This window comes from Aspergillus brasiliensis, assembly GCF_001889945.1.
Source record: "Aspergillus brasiliensis CBS 101740 unplaced genomic scaffold ASPBRscaffold_2, whole genome shotgun sequence".
Taxonomy (NCBI): Eukaryota; Fungi; Ascomycota; class Eurotiomycetes; order Eurotiales; family Aspergillaceae; genus Aspergillus; species Aspergillus brasiliensis.
In genome coordinates, this window is record NW_027137443.1 from 969,427 (window position 1) to 982,449 (window position 13,023).

General features: G+C 48.8%; 7 protein-coding genes across 7 annotated transcripts; 5 read left to right on the plus strand and 2 right to left on the minus strand.

Moving 5' to 3' along the window:
- The first annotated feature begins 135 nt into the window (after positions 1-135).
- On the plus strand, positions 136-1,710 carry ASPBRDRAFT_38063 (NADH:flavin oxidoreductase/NADH oxidase). Its single transcript, XM_067623861.1, has one exon. The coding sequence runs from the start codon at positions 330-332 to the stop codon at positions 1,575-1,577; it is 1,248 nt and encodes a 415-aa protein (XP_067483004.1). The 5' UTR covers positions 136-329; the 3' UTR covers positions 1,578-1,710.
- Positions 1,711-2,212: 502 nt separating this feature from the next.
- Positions 2,213-4,415, plus strand: ASPBRDRAFT_115942 (amine oxidase; the record flags this gene model as incomplete). Its single annotated transcript, XM_067616939.1, has 3 exons — positions 2,213-2,263; positions 2,321-2,752; positions 2,829-4,415. 3 exons carry the CDS (start codon positions 2,213-2,215, stop codon positions 4,413-4,415), a joined length of 2,070 nt encoding a protein of 689 aa, XP_067483005.1.
- Positions 4,416-4,573: 158 nt separating this feature from the next.
- Positions 4,574-5,442, minus strand: ASPBRDRAFT_38067 (GrpB family protein). Its single transcript, XM_067623862.1, has 2 exons — positions 4,694-5,442; positions 4,574-4,639 (listed from the first exon to the last, which is right to left on the minus strand). The coding sequence occupies exon 1, from the start codon at positions 5,366-5,368 to the stop codon at positions 4,751-4,753; it is 618 nt and encodes a 205-aa protein (XP_067483006.1). The 5' UTR covers positions 5,369-5,442; the 3' UTR covers positions 4,574-4,639; positions 4,694-4,750.
- Positions 5,443-6,695: 1,253 nt separating this feature from the next.
- Positions 6,696-7,154, plus strand: ASPBRDRAFT_203497 (uncharacterized protein; the record flags this gene model as incomplete). The annotated part of the gene is made up of 2 exons (XM_067621669.1): positions 6,696-6,729; positions 6,829-7,154. The coding sequence occupies 2 exons, from the start codon at positions 6,696-6,698 to the stop codon at positions 7,152-7,154; spliced, it is 360 nt and encodes a 119-aa protein (XP_067483007.1).
- Positions 7,155-9,243: 2,089 nt separating this feature from the next.
- ASPBRDRAFT_38069 (uncharacterized protein) lies at positions 9,244-10,565 on the plus strand. Its single transcript, XM_067623863.1, has 3 exons — positions 9,244-9,391; positions 9,460-9,928; positions 9,993-10,565. The coding sequence occupies exons 1-3, from the start codon at positions 9,348-9,350 to the stop codon at positions 10,221-10,223; spliced, it is 744 nt and encodes a 247-aa protein (XP_067483008.1). The 5' UTR covers positions 9,244-9,347; the 3' UTR covers positions 10,224-10,565.
- ASPBRDRAFT_116822 (uncharacterized protein) lies at positions 10,432-11,517 on the minus strand (the record flags this gene model as incomplete). Its single annotated transcript, XM_067617019.1, has 2 exons — positions 10,432-10,785; positions 10,840-11,517. 2 exons carry the CDS (start codon positions 11,515-11,517, stop codon positions 10,432-10,434), a joined length of 1,032 nt encoding a protein of 343 aa, XP_067483009.1.
- A 586-nt stretch (positions 11,518-12,103) lies between these two features.
- ASPBRDRAFT_116317 (putative quinol monooxygenase) lies at positions 12,104-12,672 on the plus strand (the record flags this gene model as incomplete). Its single annotated transcript, XM_067616969.1, has 3 exons — positions 12,104-12,288; positions 12,369-12,396; positions 12,529-12,672. 3 exons carry the CDS (start codon positions 12,104-12,106, stop codon positions 12,670-12,672), a joined length of 357 nt encoding a protein of 118 aa, XP_067483010.1.
- Positions 12,673-13,023: the final 351 nt, after the last annotated feature.

Below are 13,023 nucleotides of genomic sequence, written 5' to 3' on the forward strand. Positions count from 1 at the left end.
TGTTCATGTAGGAACTAGGCGCGTAGCGGCCGAGTAGGCGGGGAAGAGTGCGTTTGTGTCCAATTACCATCTCATAAATCCCCATGCAAGTACGTAGTAGATTTACCATGGCGTGATGGCACATTAATAATCCATGGATTTATAATCACGGCCAATGATCCCTGCAAGAATAGCAGTTGGAGGGGATTTATATCCTGTTCAGCGTAGGTTTTCACAACTAGCGAGGTAGGAAATGAATTGAGTTCCATTACCCTTCTCAAACCCCTATAACCACAGGAAATCGATCAACGAAGCTAAACAGCACCCTTTTCTACAATCCAACCTCAATCATGACCATCACCCAACCACCAATCGACAACCTCCCCGCAAAAGGAGTCTCCTACTACACACCCGCTCAAGATCCCCCCGCAGGAACCCAACTCGAGGGCTCAACCAAGCTCTTCACCCCACTCACCATCCGCGGCCTCACCCTCCCAAACCGGCTCTTCCTCGCTCCGCTCTGCCAATACTCCGCAAAAGATGGCTACGCCACCGACTGGCATCTTACCCATCTAGGCGGGATCCTCCAGCGCGGGCCTGGCTTAGCAATCATGGAATCGACCGGAGTACAGAAAGTCGGTCGAATCACGCCGCAAGACCTTGGACTTTACGAAGACGGACAGATTGAGCCACTCAAGCGAATCACCGAATTCGCACACAGTCAGAGCCAGAAGATAGCCATTCAGCTAGCACACGCGGGCCGCAAAGCTAGCGCAGTTGCTCCGTGGTTGAGCGTCAATGCGATGGCTGTGAGGGAGGTTGGTGGCTGGCCGGATGAGATTGTCGGCCCGTCTGCGATTCCGTTTGAAGAGGGGGTTAATGCGGTTCCCCGGGCTTTGAGTGAGGAGGAGGTTAAAGAGTTGGTTCGTGACTTTGGAAAGGCTGCTGAGCGGGCTGTCAGAGCGGGGTTTGATGCCATTGAGGTTCATGCGGCGCATGGATATCTGCTGCATCAGTTTCTGAGTCCTGTGAGTAATCGGCGAACAGATCGGTATGGAGGCTCCTTCGAGAATCGGATTAGAGTCTTGCTGGAGGTGTGTGATGCTATTAGGGGAGCAGTTCCGGATACGATGCCTCTGCTTGTGCGCATCAGTGCGACGGACTGGTTTGAGTTCGACGAGGGGTTGAAGAAGGAATTTCCCGAGAGTTGGACGGTCGAGCAGTCTGTCCGGCTTGCTCCTATCTTGGCTGATCATGGAGTTGATCTGATTGATGTCAGCTCAGGTGGCATTCATTCCAAGTCGGCGATCGCTATTAGGTCCGGACCAGCATATCAGGTGCATTTGGCTCATGAGGTCAAGAAAGCAGTCGGTGACAGGCTGCTAGTGACCGCTGTTGGAGGAATCAAGACCGGCAAGCTGGCTGAAGAGGTTGTGCAATCTGGTATTGATGCCGTGCTAGCTGGGCGCTGGTTTCAGCAGAATCCGGGGCTGGTTCGTGCCTTTGCGAATGAGTTGGGGGTGAAGGTGAGGATGGCGACGCAGATTGACTGGAGTTTTGAAGGTCGTGGCAAGGGCAGGAAGAATGGCTCTTTATAGTGTCAGTATAGAATTACAAAAGTGTAGGATTCTGATAGAATAAATTGATGGATCATGTTAATCATCGTATTGAAGCAAGATTAGCTTACTTGCTCTGCTAGACCGAGGAATTAATTAAGAAGTTTCTTGGCAATTCGGTCAAGTTTCAATCTGGCAGTGCGAACAAAGAGCATAATAAATGCCCCTTGGCAATGCGGCCTTGGATGAAGACTCTCATAATGATTATAAACATCCATTGCTGTCACAGTACTTATCTAACCAACCCCGCACGGAACAATCAAAGATAAGCAGCCGATGCAAGATGATTCGGCTACTCTTATACTTTAGCGATCATGCCGGCACATCTTGACGCATGCCGCGCCTAAACTTACTGTTAGGGTCTTGCGGAAGTCGGTCAGTCAGCCTTCTGCCCGGTTAATCCTTACCTTCAAGGAAGCGGGTTGCGAAGTTAGTGTCACAGAGCAGCAGCGTCGCCTAAACCTAACCTTTGGGGAATATTTCGCTGCTTATCTCCACCTACGCTGTTGTAGGATTGAGTTGCTTGATTATTTAAGACAGTCTACACCTCGACTATTGTTCCAATTCGAAAATAACAACTACTCGATTCAAGGCTGTTACCATTTCACCTTCCCACCATGTCGGCCCGCCACCCCTTTGACCCTTTGACCCCCAGGGAGATTACCAAGGTAGACAATGACACCAGATTCCTCTCAAAGATCTAAGTCTGACACCAAATCTTCCAGGCTGCAACTATTGTACGCCATGAATTCGCTAGCCAAAAGCCCAACTTTCGGGTAATTACTCTAAGAGAACCCCCAAAGGCAGACATGGTTCCCTTCCTGGAGCAGGTTCATAAAGGAGAGAGTGCACCGATAAGGCCTGCGAGAGTGGCTCGCGTTCAAATAGTCCTTCCAGGGGGTTCTTCTGCCAACCAATTCATTGAACTCTTGGTCGACCTCGACAGCTCTGCTATTCTAAGAAAAGAACATCTGGTCGGAAAGCATCCGTATATCGACTCTGACTACATGAAAGCCGCTGAAAAGGCGTGCTTGTCGGATCCGAAAGTGCAGGAGCAAATTGCCCATCTGCAACTGCCGGACGGTGCTACCGTTGTCGTCGAGTCGTGGGCGTATGCCACAGACGGCACCAAGGACATGTCACAACGGACTACTATGGTGAGCTATAATGACTCTACATCCATACATATTGTATTTTGCTCAAAGTACACAAACTACAAGCTAACACGCATAGTGCTGGTTCTACATGCGCTTGGTTGATGACGCTGATGCCAATTACTACGCGTATCCCCTTGATCTCTGCGCGGAGGTATCCGAAGAGTTGAAAGTCATCAAGATGTATCAGCTACCTTCTGGTCCCGACGATCGCATTCATCACAAGCCAAAGCCTTTCGACCACCGCAAAATCCACGGCCCAGAGATAGAATACAGTCCTAGCTTGCGAGCTTCGCGGACATCTACAAAGCCGTATCAAGTAGTACAGCCAGAGGGTCCCTCATTCAAGACCCAAGGCAACCATTTAGAATGGGAAAAATGGTCCATGCACATCGGATTCAATTACCGCGAAGGCCTCACCCTCCACGACATTCGCTACGATGGCCGAAGCCTCTTCTACCGCTTGTCCCTTGCAGAGATGTTTGTGCCTTATGGCGACCCTCGAGCCCCTTACCCTCGCAAGGGGGCATTCGATCTTGGCAATGACGGGGCGGGAATCAATGCGAACAACCTCCGTTTGGGCTGTGACTGTCTGGGACACATCAAGTACTTCGATGGCTGGCACACGACCACTACAGGCGACCCCCTGAAGCTTCCCAACGTCATCTGCTGCCATGAGGAAGATGATGGCGTTCTGTGGAAACATACTAACTACCGGACCAAGAATGCCGTGGTGACGCGCTCTCGGATCCTGGTGCTGCAAACCATCATTACAGTAAGCAATTATGAATACATCTTCGCCTTCCAATTCGGCCAAGACGCATCAATTCATTATGAAGTCCGTGCGACTGGAATCCTCTCGACCGCGCCGATTGATATTGGCGACAAGGTCCCGTGGGGAACCGTCGTCGCGCCCGGCGTTCTAGCTCCTTACCACCAACATCTGTTTTCCCTTCGCATGGATCCCGCAATCGACGGCCATAACAATTCTTTACAGATCGAAGAATCACATGCAATGCCTATCGACGTGCACGGCTTTGACCATATGGACAAACCTCAACCCCAGATCGACTCACACAACAATCCCTTTGGCGTCGGGTATGTCACGCGGTCTTCCATCATTGAGAAAGAAAGTGGCTTGGACCTAGACTTCACCACGAACCGCACCTTCAAAATCGTCAACGAGAATGTCATCAATCCGATCACCGGAACCCCAGTTGGCTTCAAGCTGCTCCCCGCCTATAGCCAAATGCTCCTCGCACACCCGGATTCCTATCATGCCAGACGCTCCGAGTTCGGACAACACGCTGTCTGGGTCACGCGATACACTGAGGAAGAGCACTTTCCCTCCGGGCGACACACGATGCAGTCTTCTGGCGGCGATGGAATCGCTACAGCTATCGCGAGGCGAGCTGGAACAGAGAATTCCTCGGTTCGCAATCAGGATATAGTCATCTGGCATACGTTTGGATCGACCCACAACCCTAGAATCGAAGATTGGCCGGTTATGCCATCGGACAAAATGGTGGTCGGGCTGAAGCCTGTCAATTTCTTTACTGGTAATCCAGGCATTGACGTTGCGATCTCGACACAGGAGAGGAATCGGAGTGTCTTGGTGGATGGAGGGGATGATGTGGACTCCAGGTCGGGTTGTTGCAACCTGTAGTATCTGAGTTTTCTGACTCGCACACGCTGAAGACTCCCGCTTCATGAATTGCACGATTAGCATAGATGGATGGAGCTAAATATAGCTTCCTAAGATGCAAAATACATCATGTTGAACATAGGGTGTGATGAGAACCCTTCCCGCTCCCCACCCGGACTGGATTGCATGCTTCAGGTGCAGGAGCTGCCGATCATGGTAGGATGAAGTAGATACAATAGACATTGCTGCAGATATTGTGAACTCCATAAGACTTTACTGTATGGTTGTAAATGACTCACTGGCCAAGTTCAACACACATCTTCATTCCCGACAGCACAACCAAACCACCTTCAAGCCTATGAATCGAGATACCCCAAATCACGAAAAGCCCTCTCTAAAATCTCCAGAATAATCTTCTCCTTCCGATCCGTATAATCCATCATCGAGTCCCCCGCTATAGCCGTCTGCTCCGCCGCCTCCCGCTTCACCTTCGCATACAGTTCCCGATCCGCTGGGGTTTTCAGCAACCAATCACGAAAGATCCGATGCCGTACAACCTCCGGCGAGTCCGCATCCCATACATGGACATTAACATGGTAAGCATTCGGCCAATTCTCCACGAAGAACCGATGCTGGTGCCACCGGGGCTCGCGAATGAGGAACCGGAACCCGGCGTCTTCTAGAGGCCGCACATAGGAGGCTTCATCTGTGGCGTCTTCCAGGGTCACGTCGATATCGATGATGTCTTTGGCTGGTAGGCCCGGAACACTGGTGGAGCCGGTGTGAGCGATGTCTAAGATTAGAGGTCCAAGGGCGTTTTGGATGCGTTGTTTGGCTTCTTCGTATCGTTGCGGCCATTCGGGGTTCGGTTCGACGATGGTAATCGGGGGTTCTTTTATTCGGGAGGCTACGCGCTCTGCGAGCTCGGGTTGGCATTCGTAGTAGGTGATAATCTGTGCTATTGTGGGGGGCATTATAGATGTTGGTGGGGGGCTTGGTTGATAGATTATATGACTGGATGTTAAGGGATGGAGTAGTAGAAATAGATGTGTCCCCGGAGGTTTACGAAGATAAACCTGGTTGATCAATGCAGCCGGTTGTGTACTACTTAATGTGCGGAACCATGCTGACTTGCTTAGAAATCAATTGTCTCACCATGTTGTCCACATGAGGAGGTTACATACCACCTCATATGTCAGATCTCATAGTATTCTGCCACCTGTTTACTATTCGGAAGAACGGCTGCTGCGGCCGAAACCAGACCTCATGCAGGCTTGACAGAAATGCACTCAGGCCAGCGCCTAATTGAATGGGGCATCAGGTTATGGGTCAAGGGTCTGTGCGGGATGCTGCGCATTGAGCTCGGAATAAGATCCGGATGTCTATTGCATCCAGGCTAGTTACTGGATATCCCACTAACCGGTGATCGAGAATTAGTATCCAATCACAGTTACTCTCTACATTACCTGGGGATTGTACTTGGTAGATAAGATATATCTTATCCACTTGTCGTCCCCCCCCCCCCACAGTTCTATTATAGTAGTGAGTATGGGAAGATGACTTCCAACAATGCAGACCAGTCATTCCTGCTGATGAATGTAATGCACTTCGCAATGTGAAAGAGTCCGGCCACAATCCAAGTAGTAGCTCACCTACTTTGACGGTAGCCTTAATGGTGAAACTAGCATGGTCAAGACCAATCTTCTCCAGTGGAACTTTTCTAGAGATCATGTTGTGACAATAAGACAGCATAAGTATAACTAGAAGGTATACACAGCTTCTCGGGGGCCAGGTTAATCGTCTCAACCACGTCGATCTCCCATTTTCGGACCGATTATAAGTATTGGTTATCCATAGTGCTGGCCAGTGGCCACAGCCGTAAGACATGTGGAGAATGTCGAAGATAAAGAGTCCACTATCGTAATTTCTTTTTGGCGCCAGACGTGCAGACTGTCGTCCTTCGTTGTATTTTTATTGCGAATTCTATAGCTTCTTCGGCGTCCAGGCAGAATGGAATGTCTTCGGTTTCGTCATTTCTAAGCTTGTGAATGCACACTGGAAGGTGTGGCATAGCTGTCGGAGGTTGATTCCAAAGAGCAGTTTGTGCGGCATTTTTCCGTTGTAGCGTTTGGTTAGGAATTAATCGTTGAGATAATCGAAGGGGTTTCAACCGCGAGGGTGGATCGTCGAGCGTATAAACATACTATATCATCGTTGCGATCGTCTGAATGACGCGCTCGTTTGGCTATTTGTCCGGGGCTGTTATGCAATAGAGATATGCCATTCTATTGGGGGGGACCTATGTCACTGTCAACACAGTCATCTAAGAGAGAACGTATGGATCAGCTCCCAGAAGGGGGGATATCTTGAAAGCTACTTTACTACGAGCTTGAAATAAATCTGGGGAGAGATTGAACTAATGTATTGTGCTCAGTAAACGTGCGCAACCGTCTCGGTCGCAAGGGTATAAACTCTAAGGGTATTCAACAAGCTCGCCAAATCGAAGACCCAGACCCAGTCGTCGGACCTATCATTCCCGAAAAGACTGAAAAGACGGACACGCCCGCCAAGGAACCAAAGGACGTGCCTGATAACCCCAAGGCTGAGTCCAAGCCCGCCAAAGCCAAGACAGACACAAAAACAACGATGATGAAGAATCGGCAGCAGCAGCAACAAAAACCCACCACCACAACTGCGCAAAGATTCGAAAAGAAGAAAATCGCGAAAAGCGCAAGCAAGAAATGTATGAACAAATCATAATTCAAGGAAGCAAGATATGAAGCAGTGCTTCAATAGGCGGAAAGAGCATATGACAGTAGCAATGAGGAAGGGCATAACAGTCATGTGTATCAACGACCGTATTCGACACAGTGTCCAGGTAGAGATTTCAATAGAGATAACCTGCAGAGAAAGCCATCATGACTGAAATAACTGCAGGCTTAGCAGCTCTATTTCGAACAAGATGCAGACTGTCTGCTCTCCCCGACATTATTACACCCCTGCGGCGGTGCTGCACCCCGGACGCCATATTGGAAATTCGTATCACGGTTGAGGTAGAGTCGACTTTTTCTCCAGCTTCTCAAGACCCCTTCTTAGACTCCACGTCTGAACTGGTCAGCTGGGCTGAAAATCTGGCTGAGAAATCAGTGCTATAAGCTTACCTCGTAGAGCAAAGACAAAAGTGATAGGGTGATAACGACCACTCCGATTATAGCGAAGGCTTCTCCGGTCTCCATAATCAATGCTGAAAGTGCGTGATGAAGAAGGAGAAAGAGGAGATTGGTATATCTTGTTTGTCACTTGTAACAAGAATCGGGAAAGAAGGGGGCTGGCGAGAATGCAAAATGGTAAGACTCTGAGGTGATGTTTATGATTACTGTGGTGACTGGATCAGAGGGTGAAAATATAGTTTTCCCACCGGAGCATGGTTCCTGCCACATGCAATGTAGATGTCTACCTTCCGTCACCATGACAGGCAACCTGTGAATGTAGGTACAGATCAGTCAGATCATCTGACAACTAGTATCAACATTCACCCTGAGATCATGGGTATCACACCACTGATTCTATCTGGGCCTCTCAGAGGTGCGCTATCATGGTGGCCAGTAATCGATGGGCAAGACCGGCAGTTTTCATTCCTATCTTAGTTTCCTGCTGTATACTATGAATTTTTGGCAAGGCATCTAGGCTGCTTCAGTTTGGCATTAGAATACCAAGAGAATCCACCGTCCATCATAGGTTCCAAACGGAGGCAGAATTAAGCTCGACGCTCGACGCTCGGGGAAAGGCGCTCACATTTGATGATAGTCTATGAATAACTAGAATAATAATGATGATGGAAGCGCAATACTTACTTTGATATGAAGTACCCCTATTGAGGTGGACACTTTGGTAAATGCTCATCTCGCTGTGAATGGCACCAACTGGGAGAACAGACACAAGCGAGTTAGCACTGAGTCACATTGATAACGGCAAGAGCCATATCAGTACCTCTGGACAAGTAGGATTGATGCTAATCAAGAGGAATCTCTCGCATGTCATCCGAGTGCTCCCCGGCCTGCTGATTCCCATCGACATAAAGCTTGGAGCTGAATATGGTGCACAGGCAGAGACGAGCCAGCTTGCGTACTCGCCGTTTGTTCCCTTGTCTTCCATGCCAGCGAAGAACGGTATGGTGGTCATAAAGCCTAGGAACAGATTTTTAAACGGGTCTGGGAGACTCAAATGTCTCTGTTCCCAACTGCTGGGATGCATGAGCTTCGGCCACTGTCTCAGAAATACCACGGGTGCAACTCAATGGAGAAAAGAATGATTGCGGATGTTGCAAAGTATGCCTCTTAAGAAGCGGCAGCTATGAGTCCCCAGATTGGAAATTGACACACAGACCTTTTTGATGAGCTTTGAGGGAGATTACTCGGTACATTCTGGCGAAATGAGAATGAAATAAAGCATCTGCACCGAATGGGATCCTTAGTGCTTACGACCAGATGAGTAGTTGTGGCATGATTGCTACTACTCTAAGACGGTGTCAGTCTCACTCATTCTGGCATCCTTGTCTTGTTCTTCAAGCCGATGACCCGCACCGGCTGCTTACTTGACAGCCTTATCTCCCCCTAGTTAGGTAGGCGACTAAGACAACCTAATGCATGTCTCCCCTTTTTCTGTTTCTGTTAGTGGAGTTATCCCCGCAGGAAGTACATCCCGAGGCTGATGGATACGCTCTAACCGGTCGATAAATTACGCCCCAAGTGTAAGTTGAAGTTCAGTTCATCTAGTATATCGATTTTAGATTATAAATAGTAGTCTCTCACTTCTAGCACTACTTAGTACTGCGCCACAGATCAGATGAACAGAATGTACATATAGACTATATATCCACCCGCATCCTCATCATACCCATCCTTATCCATTCCCTAACTACCCAACCACATCAAAGCAAGCCGATCTATTAACATGACCACAACCCAATCCCCTTCCGACCCCTCCATCCAAGCAGGGTACGCACTACCCTCTAAACTCCCTTCAATCCCTCTCACACCAACATCCAACTAATCAAAATCCCCAGCTTCAACGGCGCCATTATAACTCAAGAGCGGCACATCCCACCCTTCGTCTTCGCAATAGAAGTCACCTTCCACCTCGCCAAATGGCCCCCATTTCTACAAAACGTCAAGCCCCCCAAACACTTCCACCCCCACCAGGAAGAATACATCGAGGTCCTGGAAGGGGAACTGTGCGTGGAGGCAGGGGACCAAGAGTACACGCTAACTCCTCAGAGTGGGCGATTCTGTATTCGTCCGTGGGTTAATCATCGATTGTACCCGCCTTTGGTTCCTGCTAGACAGGTGCAACAATCGCACCACGAGGACGATGATGAGGTTTCAAACGAAGAGAAAGTGATTCGGTTCTTGCTATCCGGTCAAGATACCCCCGAGACATTCAAGCTGGATACGCTTTTCTTTATGAATTGGTATGCGTATCAGGAGGAAACTGTCGTTGTGGGGAAGAGGGTTGATGTTATACAGGTTATGTCGGTGAGTTAGAATCATAGTCTCTTTCCTCTTTTCCCTTTTCCCTTTCTTCTAATGATGGATGTAGATGTTCGATGCCGGCGGCTCCTATCTTTCACTACCGGAGTGGGTGCCCTTTGGGCCAACATTGGCGATAGGATTGGGTATCTTATTTGGTCGTTGGCTGGGAGGGTTGCTTGGGTATCAGCCTTATTATCGCAGTTGGACCCGAGATGGTGATTGGGATATGGCGTGCGATCGGATGGAGGAATCTTTTTTTCAGAGACGGTTTGCTGTCAGGGAGATGAAGATGGATTAATTAATAGCAGTCTTTTCATTTATAGTAATTTCTTTCTCTTGCAGGTAGTTATATCGGACGGATTTGATTTATTCTCATTAATCATTGGGTTATATATCCACATGCCCAACTGCACCTTTGTATTAAAGCCTCACATATTTATCTTACTACCTCGGGCAATGAACAAGTGAAACTACTCAAGAATAATGGCAAATAGCTCGAATGCTAACTACAACGGCAGATTCTCTCCCAACCCCAACCACTCCAGCGTCTTCTCCCACAGCTGCTTCTGCTTCTCCGGATCAAGACTCTCAGGCGAGCTGGTATCCGGCTTCTTCCAAGTGAAGTAACCCTTAGCACCCGCGAAGTCAGGCCCGACCGCCAGATCGGCGATATCGAGGGCGGCTTCGGCGCTGGTTCGCATCGTGTGATCCTTGTATTGCAGCAGCGGACGAAGAGGTTTGATAATGAACCGCGAGATGAACTGAAGTTTGGCGGGTGTGTTAACACGCAGCGCCCGGGAGTCGCTCAGATTCCCTGGGTTGACGGCGAGGGCGGTCACTTTTTGCAGAGGACCAGTGGTCTGGTTGGATGATTAGGATATATGATCGTAATGGTAGAAGTGGGTGGGACATACAGCTTCTAGATGAGCATTCAACGCATACATCCAAGTAGTAACAGCGAGCTTGGCCACAGCATAGCGATGGAAGCCCCGACCAAGAGGGTTATCATCTTTGGACGGCGACGACGACGACGACGACGACGACTTGGCCGTTACACGTAAAGATTCGAGGTCGCCAGGGAGAACAGGAGGGTAGACCTCGAGGCCATTTTTCCCCGGCAAGTGGGCATCACTGCTGAGCAGGATGATACGGCCGCGAGCCTCATCGGGTGTCTGGTTAAAGGACGGCAGGAGACCAAGGATCAGTGCGGCGTGCGCCAAGTATGTGACTTGCCAGGTTTGTTCAAAACCATCGGGAGTGGCGATGACCTCGCCCGTGAGATTCCAGTAGAATGCATTGCAAATAATGCTGGTCAATGGAGGAAGCTTTTTGGCCCGAATGTCGGTGACCACCGATTCGACGTACTTCTTGACATCGCTGAGCCGCGCGAGGTCGAGACCCCCGATATGCACGCGGTGGCTGTGGGGTTTGACGACGTTCCGCAGTTGCCTGGTGTGAATGTCTTCTGACGAAGGATTTCGCACGGCCAACAATAAGGTGTATTGTGGAAAGGTCGTGAGGAGATGTTCCACTAAGGGAATGGCCAAGGAGCCGTTGGATCCAGTCACGACAATGGTGCCTGTGCCTTTCATGGTGTCAAATTTTGATCTGGTTCGTTCACTGCCCTTCGCTTGGATCCTAATTGCGTGGGACTGGTGGTGGGGAGGGAGAAATAGGCTGAAACCGTCGTAGAATTTAATATAAACGCAGCGGTCATGAGGGGTTTGTGCTGGATAAGGCTGACAGGTGGCCTAATTCTTTGTTTCTATGAAGCTGTCTCATGCAAAGACCAGGGATGTAAGAAAATAGCGTTGATTGTCATTGCTCACTCAGCACTGACACTAACTAGTTAGTCTCCTCCTACAGAAATGAGCCTGATGATCCTTGTCCGCTGGCAGGGATTTACCACCCTCAGTGCCTCACTATGAATGCCTTATATACCCCTCCCTCTGCGCCGCCATGCAGTAGTCGTTTGATCTAGCGTTTTAGTGCTTACGGGTACTGGAGGTCGGCATTGCGCCCATCACCACTCCATTAAAGTTAAGATAAATCCCACCTCATCCTGCCCGTTACGGAGTTCAACAACCCTCTTACTCCCTTCTACTCCGACTACAGATTCCAGTTTTTTTTTTTTTTCTCTCTTTTTACCTGGAAAATATTCCTTAACTACAAAACACAATGTCGACTACATCCGGATCCATCTCTCTGCACGTCACAATCCATCTCAAACCCGAGGACGTACCAACGTTCTGGGCCGCCTTCACACCCACCTACGACGCAGTAATTGCCGAGCCAGAGTGTACTTTCTTTGAAGTGTACCAGGCCCCTGATGCTCCAGGAACTATCTCCTGGGTGGAAAATTGGTACACCATTATTCCTCCTCCTCCCTCTTCCTCTCCCTTCCTCCCGTAATCTTGACGAATGCTAATATCGTATCGCGCAGGTCTGCGACGCCAGAATGGCTCATTGGTGTAAGTTGACTTGATTGTTCAGCCACTTGCTATTACGTCCAATTCCGTTTCCTTTGTGATTTTCATTCCTATGTGGATTTCTTATTTGCGAGAAAAGATTCAGAGTGTGGATCAAGTTGACCGTAAGCATAGGTACAATTGGCTAAACCCTATTACCATGAATACCTTGCTGTAACCGAGCCGTTGTTTGTCAAGCCTAGAGAGGCGAAGTTGTTGAAGAGGGTCGGGGAACCGTTTGTGATGACTAAGAAGTCGAATGGGCGATTCCTAGAGTAAAGCCTCAGATCGGAACTTTATCCATCTCAGATTGTCGACATACCTTCCATAGTTACTTGTCCATGATGATTTGGGTAACGAAATGTCGAGAATATGAAATGGGTTTGCAGGGAACTCGGTCGTGGGAATGTTTGTCTGAATGAAGTAACAATAAGCAATTCTATATATATTCTGTTACTATGATTAGTATGGGGTTATATAGTTTTATAATAGTGATCGATAGGAGTATTAGGATATTAGTGACTATTGAATACAACAGGTATAAATAATGATATTGCCACTATATTTTGATATAAATTATCCAAGGCCGCCATGCAGTGGAGAAGTATATCTCCCCAACAAGGGTGGCAA

Bases quoted from the DNA above. Each gene is read 5' to 3' on its own strand.
- ASPBRDRAFT_38069 (XM_067623863.1), top strand. From the start codon at position 9,348: ATGACCACAACCCAATCCCCTTCCGACCCCTCCATCCAAGCAGG. The intron at 9,392-9,459 runs GTACGCACTACC...CAAAATCCCCAG, and splicing joins GACCCCTCCATCCAAGCAGG to CTTCAACGGCGCCATTATAA. The intron at 9,929-9,992 runs GTGAGTTAGAAT...TGATGGATGTAG, and splicing joins ATGTTATACAGGTTATGTCG to ATGTTCGATGCCGGCGGCTC.
- ASPBRDRAFT_38063 (XM_067623861.1), top strand. From the start codon at position 330: ATGACCATCACCCAACCACCAATCGACAACCTCCCCGCAAAAGGAGTC.
- ASPBRDRAFT_38067 (XM_067623862.1), bottom strand. From the start codon at position 5,368: ATGCCCCCCACAATAGCACAGATTATCACCTACTACGAATGCCAACCC.